Consider the following 19,054-nt stretch of genomic DNA (forward strand, 5'->3'; position numbering starts at 1 on the left):
TGCACACCATCCCCAGAACGGCTTTCGTTTTATAACGTACGCTCTGCCTGACGAAGTGGGATGAGTTCTGGTCTGGTTGTCCTGTCCGTACAAAAGAACATCCCCTGCTGAGAGTTACTGCTATAATTCTCTGCACACGCAAGGTGGCATGGTGGGGATACTCGCTTCTCTCAAGCTCGCAGATCGTCCTGTATACAGGCAGCTCAACTTGTCAACTGTAGCGTTACAAAATATTGTGTTTGACATGTGTGTTTACTGTTTGTGTGAGTGAATTTGCTGTGTTTAGGTTTTACTAGGGTTCATAGTTGTGTGCCAGCGCAGGTGAACAATTTAAATTACTTATTTAACGATAATAGCACTTGGAAATGTACACTGTAAAAGATCTTTTGCAAAAGCCATTCTCTTCTCGCCCACGAGAAGAGAAATTACATATAGTGAATAAGGGTAGACCTACCCCTCCACTTCCGAATTTAGTGCAACAATATAAAACAAAAAGCAAACAATACACTAGACATTTTTCTATTTCACAATATGAAAATGTAGAATAGTTAGCGGGTTGTGGAACTTCAAACAGGTTATTTTGCTGTCCATGGTTATTGTTTGATCATAAATAATGCAATTTTGAATAACGTTATTTGTAGTTGCCTCCTTTCTCCGGCATTTGCAGGGCAGTCATTGAAACAAGGTGATTAATTTTTAAGAAGTTGTGGTGCGAGTACTTTGAATAATATTTAAATGTCATTTTCTTTTAATTTTATGTCATTTTTCCATTAGTTTAAGGGCATTTTAATGATCACTTTAAGTAGATTTTTAGGTCATCAACATCCGCCGCCTAGTTATTAAATATAAACAATACTAAATTATATATTAAAAATGGCAATTAATGTTGACCCGATATTTCACTTTGGCCTATAATAATTGTGCGAGATAGACCAACTATATATTTTTAACAACACCCAAACTCCAGGTTCAGCATATGCCACTGACGTTTATAGGTTATGTAAAAACACACTGTACTGCACAAAAATTTCTTTCCATGTTGAAATTTAGTAATTTTCATATAGATAATTAAAAATAAAGTTCTGAAATACGTACAATGCTTATTTTTAGTACTGAATACAGTAATGTACATTCATCAGTTCATAATTATTGTAATACAGTAATATATAATAGCGTAAAAAATACTAAAAGTTTTCGTAACCTTATGACAATTTTAAATGTGAGTCATGTGACGTGAAGAGCAGTGTAGCCAACGTCGCAACTATACTATGAAGTAGCGCTCGACGATTTGAACGTAATAACATTTCGCTTGTGTTTCACGGAATCCACTGTGCAATAGCAGTGTTTAGTGGTAATAGCCATGATACTATCCATCACTCGAATGAAACTTTTACATGCTGTAGGAACAGAAAATTTCACACTTTCGTATTTAGACTCATCCAACACCCCTTCGAAACGGGCAAGTTCAAGTGTTAAATTGAAAAGTGTCATCTCTGCGCATTGTTTGCAAAGTCCAAGTAACAGATTACCGATGCTACCCTCTACTCTAGGGATATACAGTTTTTTTGTCTATGTTTTCACGTTTGAACTGTGTAAAGAGTAAACACGATATGTGGCATGTGCGATCTACGAAAACCACTCACATCTTCGTCAGACTCTTCTCTTTTGCATGAATGATTTTTTTTTTTGGTCTCGCTAAAAGTGCCGTTGTTTTGGTTTCGCCGGTTATTCGGGTGCCGGATACGAGGGATTTTACTGTAGTTTATTCATTTTGATTGCAGACTTTTTATTTCGGAAAGGATAAGAAGAACATTTAGAATGATTTAAAATTGATACATGTGCTATAACAACTTCACAGTTGAACTTACATAATGTATTTACAGACAACTGGGTATAAAAGAAAAAAAAAAAAGAGAGAGAGAGAGTGTGTGTTTATTTTTTGCCAGATGTCCTGGATTTTTCAGGATTGTTCTGGATTTTAATGTTGTGTTCTGTGTCCTGGATATAACATGGATTATACGTACCACAAACTGCTACTCAAAGATATAAATATAATACATATACAGTCAACTCCGGATATAGTGAACCTCTGCATATTATATCCGAGGTTCACTAAGTCCGAAGTGTCTCTCCCCTAACCTTAGACAGGAATGAATGAAATTGTGAACAAGAAAATAAAGTACTGTACAGTAATTAAAATATTTCATATTTGTGGAATGGATTACACTGTATAGTATTACTCACAGTTGATTTACTTAAGCTATGCTGTCGACCCACATCTGCTTGCAAAAGACCACGTTCAGTATCACTTATAATATTCGCCTTATCTTCCAAAGAAAACACTTTACTCTTCGACATTTTTATCCAGTACATTCACTGTTCGAACATTAGAAACAGACTGATCAGATAGAAATGACAAACACTGTTATGGTGTGACTGTGTACTCAGCTTTGGAATTTCCCGGGTCACTTAATGGAAACTGGGAAGGGATTGATGGACTTTGAAAGCCATCGAAATCTTACCTTCATTTATGCTTTGGACATAATGTCCATCCCCTTTTAATAAAAGAAGGCAATTTCATTTTCCATTGTTTGGATGCTATCCGTCATAATGGAAATGTTTCTGAAAGCAAAAGGCAACCCTTTGACAGTGGTGGATTAGAAATAACGGTAGAGTAGTGTGCCTGAGAACAGAATGGCAACCCTTCAATGGTGGAGTGAGGCAAGGTTGTCACGCGTTGCCTGGATTTACAGTACAGCTCATTGTCTAGGAATCACTAATCCTACCTTTGTTCATTGACTAAAGGAGTAAGAAACATAGAATGTTGTTCTCAACACCTTTTTTCAATTTTATACAAGAAGGTCCGACTTCAAGTAAGAATTTTTCAGGATACAACTCTTGTAATTTCAATTTTTAAAAGTTCACTATAACCAAAGTGAGGGTTCACTATAATCGGAAATATTAATGTACTTTTTAATATATAGGGGTTGGGACCAAAGATTTAGGTTCACTATATCCAGAATTGACTGTATATAGAGTGCTTGTAGTGCATACATGGAAGTGAAATGGATAATCCATTTTGAATCTTGCGTACACTACTTTTAACACTTGAATATAAATAATTGATTAACTGGCGAACAACAAAATACAACACAAACATAAGAACACAAGAAATACATCACACTAACATACGAAAACAAAAACACACATAAGATCGCATCCTCCTTCAGAAAACAGAAATACAACACAGCATACAGAACAAAAAACACACTACAAAGACATCTCAACACACAAACAAATAAATACAACCACACAGGCGTATACAAACTCACATGCAATAGTTGCGACAGTTTCTACATTGGACAGACAGGCAGATCATTTCAAACTCGGTACAAAGAACACATTAAAGTAATAACCAGAGGATACAATACATCTACATATGCCGAACACATAACCAATGCTAACCACACATACAGTAACATAAATACAGACATGGAAATCCTACACATACAACCCAAAAACCAAAAACTCAACACACTAGAACAATATGAAATATACAGGCACACCAAAACACACCCTAATCAAATTCTCAACACACACACTATTTGACACAACTCTTCATCACACGAACGCACCCACACAACAGGCAGAGATGTCGAAATGACGCCAAGACCCAGAAGGCTCTGATGATGGTGTCAAGTAACACCGAAACAGCTGTAAGCCGCACATGCTTACATAATTAACAGTGGCGTAGCATGAAATTTTGAGCAGGGGAAGCTAACTCAAGTTGTCTTTCATGCAATATGAGAAAACGTATTACAAAAATACAGTCTTAAAATAAATAGTAGTCAATGTCAAGTCAGCAGTCGAAGATTGGTTGGAACCTCGTAAGTAACACAAATAAGGCATGACCTCAAATGATACGTAATAAAATATGATTTCACGGTTTACACATATCTCTTAACAAATAGACACGTATACGTATAACATTAGCTCACTCCCTGTCATACTTAGAGAAATCACAATATTAGTATCATTACTTAAGTATCCGCCTGTCTTTTGGTTGTGTCCTTCTTTGACAGCAAGGGAGTCGGTCATTTGTTTTTTAAATCACACTTTTGTTCGTAAGGCAGTCTTGATAATACAATTGTTCTAAAAAAATTCAAGTAAATTAGTGTCAGGAACTGTTATTTCGCTCATTATTTATTATATCAGCCACAATGCACACTAACACTTCAACTGAACACAACTGACGACAAGGGATAACTCGGAAAGATTTTAAATGTTAAAGCTAGCTTCTTGCGAGCCTTGCGACTAGGGTAGCTTAGTTAGAAAGGGATGGAAAATCTGCGGGGTGGATTACACAGAAGAAACCAGTCTGCTTGGAAGCTGGTGTGTGCAGGCTTCTTGTTTACTGCTGCATCACAAATCATCCTGAGCTGCCGCATCACAATATTTAACGCGTAAATATAAATTCTATTAAAATTAATAAATAATTTTCTCCATAAACTGCAGGTTTATTATGAAATTATTATTAACTGGGGAAGCTGAGCTTTTTAGCTTACATTGACGCTACACCACTGATAATTAACACGAGTAAGTTCGCCAGTTAATATTTGAAATGGATAATGTTGTCCTATATTGGGACCTTGTGATATAGCAGAATTTTCTGTATTTTCTTCCGAAATAATAATATTAGCACTGGTACTCAGTTTATTATATCTGTTCCTGGAAGCACTTTGTTTCACATTATTTGTATATACTAGTTTTCCCAAAAGGATAATCTTATGAATTCTGATGTTTTTTTTTTTTTCCATACAGGCATATCCTGCTAAATGGAAAGGAGCTTCAGCTCAATCCCGATGGATCACTTCCAGAATTTGAGCCAAAGGTGTTAAATATAAGTAAGCCACTCATCATGCCTGTCTTCTCAATGGCATTCTGGGTAATAGAGGATGTGTATGCTCCTGCATGTCACAAGCCTAGTAAGGCTGTGCCTGCAAGGTATAATGTAGGATGGCCTACTTATGAATTTTTTAAATATGAGAGCTAGATTGTATAAATTCCAAACCCATATTAAAGTGTTTTAGTGAAGAGCAGTCAGTGATTTAACTCTGCTCTGAATCATCTGGATGAATTTGCTGAAAGGTGAACTGAGTTTAGTATTTTTTAAGATTAAGCGAATAAAAAATGTAAAGTAATTAATTCCAAGCTAATTACTATGCATTGAATTTCATTCAAAATGCCTGCTGTACCAATTGGAAATACGACTTCAGACTGGAAACACAAAAAGCTAGGGTGACCAGACGTCCTCTTTTGTCCAGACATGTCCTTCTTTTCAGCCCTTTGTCTGAGGTCCGGGCGGATTTTTAAAAACTCAAGAAATGTCCTTTTCGTAACTTGTATGTCTGATAATTTGAAATTATCTGGTTTGACTCATTTTTCAACTAATTTGCAGCATCGATGGTATATACTCTTTGCCCCTACTTGTTATGGTCGTTGCTTTCATATGTAGCTAACTGTAAAATCATTTTATATTATTAAGTTTTATCATAAGTATGCTGTAATAAAATAGATATTGACATAATTTTAAGTAGGCTATAATATAGGCCTATAGCGGCAGATTTTCAGGGGAGGCAAGGGAGGCCATGTCTCCCCTAATATTTTACCACAACGCAATATGGCAATAATAATTCTAGCTGAATTAAGATCACAAGCAAGTTACAGCAAATGACGAACATTTTTCCTTTTATATTAATTTTACTATTCACTATGACTAAGATTTAAGTTGCGTAAAGTCGACCACATCCAGTTGGTAATGCCTGCATGCTATACTGTAGCCTTATATGTGATCTAGGACTGTAGATAGTACAAATAATTCGTACTGAAAAATAACAGATAGCTATGTAACCTGTACAGTCGACATCTAGCAGCCTCCAGTGTCTATGCGAGAATGGGAGAGAGGAGTCGGCTACATCACTCTACTCCCCGGTAACCATGACAACAGCAGTTCAACCAATAAGATAGCTGGTTAGCGGAATATTTAAACTTGACTACAACGCGCAAGGGGAGCCGAATTTGGAGACGTCCTACCACTGCTGACAACTGTACTGCTTATAGTCACAGCTGGTTTCGGCTGTATTGGGAAGCTCTCTCTCTTTCTCTCTTCTTGGTTTTAGAAATTTAAGTCACGTGTTGTTAGTTCTCTCTCCCTGCGTAAAAGTTTTCTTTTATGTTGTTAGATTTTTCTCTTGTTTGCGGGTGTTCCTGTTATTTTTTCTTTTGTGTTACGAGATATATTTATTTATACAGTATATTAAATATATCGAGAGTTTAGAAACAAATGCAGATTTGTCTCTAGCTTCTTCTAGTAGCAGTTGTTCAGTATGTTGTGGCCTAATTGATCGGTTTGAGAAGAAAGAGGATCGTTGAGTTAATTTGCTGTAAAATTAGACTATGTAACAGTAATGAGCAAGCCGCAGATTCTTAGGTTCGAATCAATTTTGTTGCTATCTCGTTACTCTCGAAATATTATTATGGATCCCTGGCGCCGGAGCGAATTTTTCTCCTCAAATATTGTCTCGAAATATTGCTTTTCTTGTTCGTTTTATGTAGTGAAGAGTAACATTCTTAAATTCAATATGACCTAAAAAGACCTAATTCGTAAGTTAGGACTTGAAATGTCCTAAAGAGAGGCAATCTTTGCCAAGCCGTTGTAATATATTAACATTATGTTGTTCATTTTTATTTTTTTCCCATAAAATCATATAAATTTCTAATCATAAGATTTAAAATCCTAAAACATAAATTGGAAAACCTAATTTTAGTTTCTTAAAACCTATAAATTCTGCGCTTGGTAATGAGGTACGTCTCATTTTATATTCTCATCAGTTACGTCTTGGCCTCCTCAACTTTCAAACCCACCGTCCGCTACTGTAGGCCTAAGCCTAAATTTAAATAATATTTTCTGTGCACTTTAATAATTATAGTTCCCTTGACTTTCATATGTGACTGACTAAAATCATTATTATTAGGTTTTATCATAATTATTTTGTAATAAAATAGATATTAACATACGTTTAAGTATGATATAAGCCTAAATCTGTACTGTAAATATTTTGTAATAAAATAGATATTAACATACTTTTAAGTATGATATAAGCCTAAATCTGTACTGTAAATATTTTGTAATAAAATAGATATTGACGTAATTTTATGTATAATATAGGCCTAACTGTAAATCTAAGTAGCCTACATATTTTCTGTTCTCTTTTTTCGAACAATGTCGTCCTTTTCGAAGCTTTAAATCCCCTTTTTTATCGATGTGAATCTGGTCATCCTAGCCTACATATTTTAATTAGTGCTGACGTTGACAATCTACGCAGCTTTTATTAATGTTTTTTCCCCATATCTACGACCATGAATTCACTTTGTTTTTAAACTTGTAAAGGAGCCATTCATTGCGGTTACGGTATATGAAACTTTATTTGTTTTCGGGCAAAATTGTTAAGATTTTGAAATGAATCAAGTTCGAATGTACTCAGTTAAGATAAAACAGAATAGCCTACACTTGTTACTTCTTGTGATAATATTCCTTTCAAAATATAAGCTTTCACTGGTACCGGTATCAAAAAATACGAACTCATGCCTGAGACGATATATTACTGTTTACTTTTCCATAAAAAAATCAAGGAACCGAGTTTCAAACTTTACTATTGTGTGACAAAAGAACTACCACAACCAAACAAAGGTTTCATCCATGATATCTGGTCTAGTATATTTTATATTGAAGCTGCATCTGCACTTCCGTTAGAGTCGACGGCAATTCGGAAGGCGGTAGTCTGGTAGCGTTTGCGTCGAGAGAGACAGATAGAGAGAGCAAGACAGCGTACAACATTGCACATCGTACTTCACGCACGTGCAATACAAATAGCGCAGGAGAGAATTTAAATTATCAAAAGATAATAATGACCTTAGCCATTGATTACTGTAAGCACGACACCAAACAAACCCTCTTTCCTTCACTAACAATATTCTTTGCACGGTTCTCAATCCCACACCACATGCTTCTGCAGTCGTTTCTTGTACGTTGGCAACGTTGCAGCCAGCATCAAGATGGCAGGCAGCGTTGTGCTCGTCAACGTTTTTAAAATAATTATACACCTTAAACAATATTTTCCGCACCTGCCTGTGCAATACTTGTCCTTTTACAGTCTCTTCTACCATTTATTTATCTTACACATACACAGTAAATGTTAGTTTTACTTATTCAGTGTATTGAAACACTCACACGTGAACAAACGAACTCGGGAAGTACTTGTTATAGACTGATTCCGATTGGTTCTACTGTACAAGCTTGTGACGTCACATGCCAGAAATTCTACGGCGCATATAGAAGCTAACCACCTTCCGAACTGCCGTCTAGTCTAGTATGGTATTTTGATACAAGGATGTGGCGAATCTACAGATATATAATATATTCGTTACTATTTCTTATTGAACAACACGGTGGTGATCATATTTAATTTTTGACCAGCCTCATGGTCTAGTGGTCAGAGCTTCTGGCTATAGTTCATGAGGTCCCGGGTTAGAGCACAGGAATTTTTCCTTAAAGGGGATTATTCCTGTGTTCGTCCATGGTCTGAAATTTAGGTTAAGTTTAGATTTAAGACCTCTCCTGGCACCACATTATCATAATCATCCTATCACATCATCGGTGTAATGTAACTCCGCCTTCCAGGCGCCCCAACCTCAGAAGTGGGTTACAACTAAGCCACGGCCAGGAGAGAAGACCAGAAATGTCGAAAAGACAACCTGGTGGCATTGGATAAAAAAAAAATAATAATATATTCGTTATTGAACTTTCCTCTAATAGTGTAGGTATTCTGTAACAAGTTGTATTACATCACTGAATCAATCAATCTGTTCATTTTAGAATCAATTCATCCAGATAAATTTGTCCTTCAGTACTGATAGTATATTATATGTTGTATACTACATGAACATAACATGAAACATTAAAAAAAAACAACAAAGTAACACAACTTAGAAAGTGCTGCTAAAAAGAATAATATACGTACCAGTACCTGTTAATTTGTAATTACAGCATAATATGTCCAGTACTAAAGTGTTAACTGATCATATTATATTACTTTCAATGAGAAATTTATTCTACAAAAAGTATGAGCTTATTCTGTAACAAAACTATAGGTATTTGTATAACAAACTGGTCTTCTTGGTAAAGAAAATGAATTTCAGTATGTTTGAAGCTGATTTGAGCACATCATTACATTGTCATTTTGTTAATGCCGTTTTTAATATCACTGACCATTTGTTTGATATTGATTTTAAATCCATGATTAGTTTTGTATTAAGAAAAAGAAATTGTAAATAGTTTTATAATACTGTATATCACGCAAAGATTGTACATTAATTTTATATACTGTAATAAACTATTGTATTAACAGTGAAGTAATGAAAATATATACAGGATTTACCGCCACTGCTTATACCCAAAGCCATTCTGAGCAAAAAATGTCATGTAAACATTTGTCCTATTCTCAATATTTTCAGAGTTACATTAATTTGAAGTTCTCAGCAAAATATTTTTTTTTCTTTAGTTTTAAGGGTAAAAGAATATTACAAATAGAGAATGAACTGTTCATAAGTATCATTTCTTTAATTGGCTAGTGTTCTGAAGCTAAAAGTGTGTTGCTGATTGCTTTGTACAGATTTTGTTTTAACTAAAAATTACATTATTCTTAAGTACTTATCACAAATCATACGACTTTAGGAACTTGATTATTTATGCATCCTAATGTACAGTCTTGAAGAATATACAAGAGTGGCATGATTTGTGACAATTGTTGTGATAAATGCGTAAGAAAAATGTAATTTTATAGTTAAAAATCGAAAAAAAAAAATCTGTACAAAGCAACTATGGAATTAACAACACATATCTTTTTTTATGCCCAAACTTTTTGTTAAGTATGTGTTTAAATAACTCCCTGACCTCGAGTTTTTACTCCTTCAGGGAAGAATTACGATGGTATTTTTGTAAATGTTATTTTACTAACAATAAACATTAATTTTTCGCTCTAAGAAATCAGAGTAAAAGTCTGAATGACATCTGGGTGACGCGAGTTTTCGCCTGGCTCCTGAAACATTACAGTTACTCTGCTAGTAAGCCTACACACTCAGAGTTAAGTGAAAAACGACTGAACTTATACATTAGGAAGAAGTAGTATTCATTGTAGTTGCAGCAATTTCATATCCTCAACAGTAATTAACTAATTATTGGTTTTATTTCTCACGTAATTTTTATATTTCTTGGAAATTATTTTTATCACAGACAAATTTGGAATTAGATAATTAGATAACAGACAAAATACGAAGAGATGTTAATATATGCATTTAAATATGTAAAATAATAGTACATTATGCAATGAGCCTATAATGGTAGTAATTAAGACGCGAGTATGTTTGTTTATGAAACAAGCGTAAGCGAGTTTCATAATTTTCATACGAGTGTTTTAATTACCATTATAGGCAAGTTTCATACGACTTTTTATGCTCGACCATATTTCTAACTTGAAATTATTCATAAGTATTCATGTTATGGTTATGTAAGTGAGGGGCGGAACTGACCTGAATTGTGAGATGTGCGCAGACGCGAAAGTATTGATTTTTCCGAGGCACGAATGTCATTGACCTTGATATAATCTAGAGAATAACATGAACATTAGTCTTGATATAACCTGGAAATTGATTTAGAATTGAAAAATGAGATGACAAATTGAATTTATTTGAATATTATTTACAATTAACGTTAATTATTATAGTAACAGAACATAACCTTCTGCGACAGTATTGGATTTCCAGCCTCCGTGACATTTCGCTAATTGTCTTTCGATTGCATATCTGAGAATAATCGATACTTGCTGTTTTATAATGGTACAATGGTGATTTCTCATTGGCTGAACAACTGAATTATAATGAATAGGTATACTTTAATGAGGTGTATAATTACTACATTTCGGCATGGTCGAGCATAAAAATATATATGCATTTAAAAGCGAAAACCCCCAAAATAGACTGGTGTGGATTGGAAAGAGGGAACAATGAAAGTCAGGAGAACAGGAGAAGAAATGTCAGAAGAAAGTGAAATTGGGAAAGGAGTACGTCAAGGATGACCTTTATCACCTACCCTGTTCAACATCTACTTGGAGGATTTAGTAAAGAACTGTTTTCAGAACATGGGAAGAGTGATAGTAGGAGGAAGAAGAATAAAGTGCATAAGATTTGCTGATGATATGGCGTTGTTAGCAGAAGAGGAGATGATACTAAAGGATATGCTACTGGAGCTAAATTACAGCTGTGAACAGTATGGTATGAAGATAAATGCAAACAAGACGAAGACTATGGTCATAGAACAATTGAGGACCGTTTTTACAAAACTTGCTAACTGAAAAAACTAAATTTTACAGGAGAGACAAAACACTATAGTAAGCAAGTTTTGCTGTAACTCTCACTTATAGTAGAAAGCAAGTTTTGAAAAAACGATCACACTTTGACACACTACAATGAAGAAAAATAACCCAATTTTACTAAGAAGCTTTGAACATCATGTAGAGGCCTGCCTTATGTTAACGAATCCATAAAAATCTCAATTTTGCAAATTTTGCAGTTAGCAAGTTTTGCAAAAACGGTTCTCAATTACGAAATACACACAACACCCACAACATATACTTAATATACAATTACAGTTCGATACCCATACATTATTCGACTTCATAATACATGACAAACAACCACCCCCACCATAAGAGCAACACAACCTCACCCCTACAACTCTCAAACGCAAAAGCTGGAAATCAAGATCAGCTGGAGCAGCAGTAGTCCAAAGGACACTGAAGATGACACCACACTGGAGTCGAAATGGGACCCGTCTGTCATAAGGTACATAACCTGTTTAAATTATAACACTTTTAACGTTTCAACTAATATAATTTAAAGTTTTAAACAAGTGTTAACGTGAACAAGAAACAATGACTATTAGAGAATTGTACCACCATGAAAAATTCTTTTTGTTAACAGAACAAGTGTTAACTTCCATAATCAGTAGAACTGAGGTTGGACACCTATATTTCTCCAACTGTCACATATACAGTAAGACTGGGTATTAGAAAATCCACAAAATCGAACTCATATTTTAAATTAAATTATTTTTTCTATTTACAGTGAAGTTATTTTAGATTTCAATAGGCAATCGAAGTGCTTAAAAACGTGATACAATGCAAAATTTAAATAAATTCGGAATCCCTATATAAAATTGATCCAAAAACAGTGGTTACAGTCTGGATGTAAAAACCATGTAATCTAGTGTGCATCTTAAGAAATGAAAAAAATATATACCGGTACTAATGTACACATATACAAAATGAAGAATCGCAGAAAGTCATACATTATTTTAACTCAATCTGTGTTCTAAGCAACGACACCATTTCCTTCAAGAATTGGGATACAGTTGCAGATACATTGCTACGAATCAGTCAATTAATTAGCTGGCTAATTATTTCTCATAATGGATACTGGGTTCAATTCCCAACAGATTCTCTGCAACTTTTAGTGGACAATGACATTGTTTAGCAGGTCTTCAGCCAACTACTTCATATTATCACCAAATGGCCTTTCTGATTAGGGTAATTAAATAATTACAATTATATTGCAGGTACACAATTCTTTCATGTTTAATTTTCACTTCTGATTAAGTTATGTATAATACGCATTTACAAATCAACAGTTATTCACAGCCGTAGTAGACAACACTAGGAAATAGAAGATGGTGCAGAGGAGAGCTTAATATGATCATTGAGACAACACAAACGAAGAGGAAAGTCAATTGTCTCTAGTGCAATCCATACGTAAATTTGTATGGATTTATGTGCTAGTTATGACAAACAGTGCTTAATTATAATCAGATTGTAAGCGATTATGCATTCTATTTTACGTTCCAATATTATATTTCACGTTGTATGTCTTAAACATGACACAGAATAGGTATCAATTTATGAGACATTTTGCATCAAATCTAGAATAAAAGTAAATAAATTCACACACGATTTTTTTTTTCCTCGCTATTATTTATACTCGCTTTAACATCTTTGGTTATATCGCGAGTTAATCTTTGATTGAAATCCGAAGGCCTGCGTACTATTCTTGAGACTGGTTCTACTGTTGTGAACTAGATGGCGACTGTATATGTGTGACTGATTTATTATGAATATGATTTTGGTGATGAATGAGGCCGGTGATTTTCAGGGATGTTGTGGCCCAAATTTCCTGGCATTTGCCTTACGGTTGAGGAAAAACCCTGAAAAACCTCAACCAGGAAATTCAACCCAACCAGGAATCGAACCTGGGCCCTCTGCGTAAGAGACCAGCATGCTGACCCCTACACCACAGAGGTGGTCCACACACAATTTTGTTCACAATAGCCGACCAATAAATTAATTATCGAACCATAATAATTCAGTTATGATACTTATAGAGTCATAGGTCTTTGAAACTGAAGTCACTTTAGTTGCATGAACATAATTTTTCGATGTGATGAAACCTTTGTCATTAAATACAGAATGTTTCAAAGTTACAGTATTCATTACAGTATTTTCATGTATTTGCTTAATTAAATTTTAAATACATAATCTAAAAATTGAGCTGTTGCTAAGTAACGTTAGTATGACATCAGAATTATGTGTTGCATTTCATCCTCCTTTCTCACTGTCTGGAATAAATTTTATTAATATATTTTGGTCTTTTATAAGATTCCTGTCACTTGCATGAGGGTCATTACATCAAGACTTTTATGTCACGTTTTCATATTTCCTGTAAAATAGAAGAAAAGTCATAAAATAATTCTTTATACATCCGTTGATATTGAGGAATGCACACTGTTCAAGACTTTTTTAAATCATTGTATATAGTGTTTTCTTGACAGTCCGGGACAAGTACTTAAATACCTGATATATTTTCTTCACAATTTTGAACCCTATAAGACAAATTATTTGTTAGTTAACTGCATATTTAAGGGTCTGTTTAAGTTTGGTCAAGAATAAATCTTGTGATAAAATTGAAAATGCGATGATCAACGTAGATGGAAGAGGTGTAGAGTAAACTTCAAACGCTATCGGATTTGGTGGAATCAACCATAGAAGATCTAATGGAGATGAAAAATATACTGGCGGTGGAACCTCCAAAGCCAATGCAAATGGTGGTACTGGCCATCACGGATCTACTGGAGCCCAATGGTCCTACTCGAAACCAAATAGTGAAGTATATCATGTCACTCTACCCCACTGATGTCAGCAAGCTGAAGCAGGAGATAGACACGGCCTTGAAACAAGGAGTGACCCAAGGAATCCTGAGGACCAACAGGGGCCGCTACCAGCTCGAGGATCTGGAGGACGGGACAATGCACGTGAGGTCTCGTTCTGGACGCAGGCACAGGCGCGAAGAACGCCGAAGCAGCTCAGACGCAGACGTCGCCAATCTAGTTCCGAACGCAGACGCAGGAGTGGAGGGCGTCGACGACGCAGCTCTCCCAGCCACTAGCGAAGGCACTCACCCACAGAACAACTCCAAATAGAAGTGGGTGTCAGCAACAGAATTGAGTCAGCCATAAAACAAGTTGTGCTTAGATGTTGGTAGCACCTATCTCCTCTGTTGGTTTTGGAAAAAGTTACACATTTTGTACCAGATTGCAGTGATCCAATAAAATCTGATTTTATGTTATCTGTTGTTTTATTTTATACTGCTCAATGTAGAAATGAACTTATTAGGATTAGACTTGTAGGCCATTACTAGTGAGATTTATAAATGAGATTAGAGAAGTAATCTTGAGTAATTTAAGAAAAAAAACCAAGGTGATAGTGGAAAGGTACCCATGGGGGGGGGGGGGCTTATGTGAGGGCGGCAATGAACCTCCGGGTTCCTTAAAAGCCTTAAGTATATGAAGACAAACTGAAAGTAAATGGAAAATATTACGACCTAGAGTTTTGTGAAGATCCTGGAATTTGCAATAAATAAAAACACGTCTGGACAACTAAACCGGCAGAGTAATGAACGCGAAAAAATGACGAGATCAACAAAAAGAAAATCACGAACAGATGGAAAGGAAGGCAGACGAGGAGAAGAAAAGAAAAATGTGCGAAGTGATGCAAAGGTAAATGAGAGTGAAACAATAGGAGAAATGAAGAGGATGAATAGAAGATTGTAGGCTATTGCAGACGTCAACTACAAAACAAATGTTTGACAAAGATGGGACCAGATCAAAAATACTAAGAATTCAGCCAGTATTCTGGAACAGGTTATTTACATAAATTATACTTACTTACTGGCTTTTAAGGAACCCGGAGGTACATTGCCACCCTCACATAAGCCCGCCATTCGTCCCTATCCTGAGCAAAATTAATCCATTCTCTATCATCATATCCCAACTCCCTCAAATCCATTTTAATATTATCTTCCCATCTACGTCTCGGCCTCCCTAAAGGTCTTTTTCCCTCTGGCCTCCCAACTAACACTCTATATGCATTTCTGGATTGGCCCATAGGTGCTTCATGCCCTGCCCATCTCAAACGTCTGGATTTAATGTTTCTAATTATGTCAGGTGAAGAATACAATGCGTGCAGTTCTGTGTTGTGTAATTTTCTCCATTCTCCTGTAACTTCATCCCTCTTAGCCCCAAATATTTTCCTAAGAATCTTATTCTCAAACACCCGTAGTCTCCATTCCATTCAAAGTGAGAGTCCAAGTTTCACAACCATACAGAACAACCGGTAATATAACTGTTTTATAGATTCTAACTTCCAGATTTTTCGACAGCAGACTGGATGATAAAAGCTTCTCAACCGAATAATAACAGGCATTTCCCTTATTTATTCTGTGTTTAATTTCCTCCCGAGTATCATTTATATTTGTTACTGTTGCTCCCAGATATTTAAACTTCTCCACCTCTTCAAAAGATAAATTTCCAAATTTTATATTTCCATTTCGTACAATATTCTGGTCACGAGACATAATCATATACTTTCTCTTTTCGGGATTTACTTCCAAACCTATCTCTTTACCTGCTTCCAGTAAAATTCCCGTGATTTCCCTAATCGTTTGTGGATTTTCTCCTAACATATTCACGTCATCCGCATAGACAAGCAGCTGATGTAACCCGTTCAATTCCAAGCCCTCTCTGTTATCCTGGACTTTCCTAACGGCATACTCTAGAGCAAAGTTAAAAAGTAAAGGTGATAGTGCATCTCCTTGCTTTAGCCCACAGTGAATTGGAAACGCATCTGACAGAAACTGACCTATACGAACTCTGCTGTACGTTTCACTGAGACACATTTTAATTAATTGAACTAGTTTCTTGGGAATACCAAATTCAATAAGAATATCATATAAAACGTCTCTCTTAACCGAGTCATATGCCTTTTTGAAATCTATGAATAACTGATGCACTGTACCCTTACACTCCCATTTTTTCTCCATTATCTGTCGAATACAAAATATCTGGTCAATAGTTGATCTATTACGCCTAAAACCACATTGATGATCCCCAATAATTTCATCTACATATGGAGTTAATCTTCTCAAAAGAATATTGGACAAAATTTTGTACGATGTCAACAAAAGTGATATTCCTCGAAAGTTACTACAGTTAGTCTTGTCCCCCTTCTTAAAGATAGGTACGATAAATTATATTAATATATTATACAGTAAAAAAAAAAGTTTTAAATTGTGATTCACACTAGAATTAAAATTTAATTTACTTAAAACGAACTAGGCACTTAAAAATTAACTTTTAGGTACCTAAAATACACTTAAAGCAGCTAAAAATACTATTTTACGCAGTTAAAATGTAATTTATATCTACCAAAACTACAGTAACTATAAAAATGCAATTAATTAGCGAGTACTATTAAGCATTATGGTATACAGTGACAAAAATAGTAAAAGAAAAAAAAACATTACGGTTATAAACTTTTTACTAAGTCTTAAATTATGAATACCGGTATCTAATTTATAAGGGCTTATATTACAATTAAATGAATTTACAATAACACATTATGCATGACTGCCATTGCAATAATGTTTTTCTCTAATTTCCTATTGTGAAACTTTGCCTTTTCCTAGACAGAACAATTTTATAAGCGAAAAAAATTCTTCCCAATGATACCGAAGCAATGGATGCACATTTAAATCTAGCAATATTTGCCATGCTGATTTCTTTAGGGAGATCTACATACATCCTCCCGATACATCACATTGCTACCACAGTCTAGTATATACAGTCGCGAAGCTCAATACGTAGTAAGTATGCAAACATTAGATAGTTGCTCACCACTAGGGTCGCTAATATCGCCTCATTACAGGCATGCATAATAGTACCGAAACAGTCTATTGTTTCTAGCACCCTCAAAACTCAAGCTTCGTGACTGTATATAGTAGACTGTGTTGCTACTGTCTGCTCAAGTGCTTAACAAAACCAGACACCTTCCAGGAATTTCTTCATTCCTACAATCAAATTATTAAGAATATTTTAACCATACCCACCCCATAACATTCAAAACTTTCTCTTTCACTGCTACACGAAAATTTAAAAATAAATACGTAACAAATAGAAATAGGTAATTTTAGACTCTGAAACCTTAAAAATAAATCTCATGGGCAGAACAGGGATTTTTAGGCACCATTAAACCACTTTCAAACGTTCTTTATTTAACTAGTTTGTTTATCCCTATAGAAAAAAAAAATAGGAATTTAACCTAAAATCCGAGGTCTAGGCATTACAGAATACAAATATTTATTATTATCATCACCGTGAATTGCATGTGATTGCACTTATTCTTTCGTCCATTTTGATGGAAAATTATTTTTATGAAAACACATTTGCCCACTTTGACAAACCTGCGAGAATAAAAGTATTTTACCTAATTGCTTTAAAAAAATTTAAAAACTGTCAAACATCGGCAGTTATATGTGGCTGGACAAAATGAATAACCAGAGTTGAGCTACATAGCACAGCGTGCGCTGGCATGAAGAACTGCCATTGGTAAGGACAACTTTGTGGTCTGCATAACACTGCACTTTCACTGTTGAGACGTAGGAAATTCCCTTGGACTTGCTGTATCGTATGTTGCAGGTTTTCATTTGTCACTTCAAGGCAGTGGTTCCCAAGTTTTTTCAAGGTGCGACCCACTTTTGGGCAAGATATTTGCTTGCGCCCCTACACTACTGTACAATCGAAAACGCCAATTTTACCAAACTTCTAATGTACCGATAAATGCAAAACGAGAAATCGGAATATGCAAAACTATTTTCCAAATTCTCTTCGGCTTCTTAGACTGACCTTCCTTGCTGATATATTTTTCTAACACTTTGAACAGTAGTTGGCAAGGCCAAGATGTTGACAAAATATCAGCCAGAGATACAATCAAGTGATTTATAAGGAAGCTTGGTTTTTGATCGACATCACTTGACAAAAAGAAATTTTATTCATTCCAGTGTATTAAAGAACTCGTGGAAAATTTGTGATAGGCTACAACAAATAGCTGAGTTTGTTTTTGCGTGCATACAGTTAAGTTTGCACAGTTTGAAGTAAGTTTTTTCTTTACATATTTTGCAAGCATCATCCAGATCTCAGATGTTCTTCAAACTGCCACATAATATCCTGTGTATTTTCTATAAAATGAACAAAGAAGAAATACCAGTCTATATCATTGACACACTCATTGCTAAAACTCCAGTTATGAATGAAATTCCTCCATGAAAATGGGTGATTCCAGAACATAGCACACAAATTCCAGGAAATCATTCCAAAAATGATCCTCCACACATTCTTGACCCCTTACTGCACGGGACAGTCTTACACACACAGATTTAATATTCAAATAACTTAAATAGTTCTTTCTTTCTCAACTGATGTCACACATGGTCAAATCCAATTCTTGACAGTGTGTCATATCTATCCCAGTATGCAGTTTGAAATATTATATGCTTA

The 19,054-nt window shown here is 35.1% G+C and overlaps 1 protein-coding gene across 3 annotated transcripts in view; it reads left to right on the top strand.

Moving 5' to 3' along the window:
* Window positions 1–5,173, top strand: part of LOC138703743 (heparanase-like) — a 28,967-nt gene extending 23,794 nt beyond the window's left edge. For 2 of the 3 annotated variants that reach the window (XM_069831877.1, XM_069831875.1), the window contains one exon: window positions 4,822–5,173. In XM_069831877.1, coding sequence (XP_069687978.1) covers window positions 4,822–5,053 — 232 coding nt within the window. In that variant the 3' untranslated portion in view covers window positions 5,054–5,173. The remainder of the gene's footprint in view (window positions 1–4,821) is intronic. The other variant, XM_069831874.1, reaches the window with a different exon arrangement.
* The last annotated feature ends 13,881 nt before the right edge of the window (window positions 5,174–19,054 follow it).

This window comes from Periplaneta americana, chromosome 7 (genome assembly GCF_040183065.1).
Source record: "Periplaneta americana isolate PAMFEO1 chromosome 7, P.americana_PAMFEO1_priV1, whole genome shotgun sequence".
NCBI classification, from domain to species: domain Eukaryota; kingdom Metazoa; phylum Arthropoda; class Insecta; order Blattodea; family Blattidae; genus Periplaneta; species Periplaneta americana.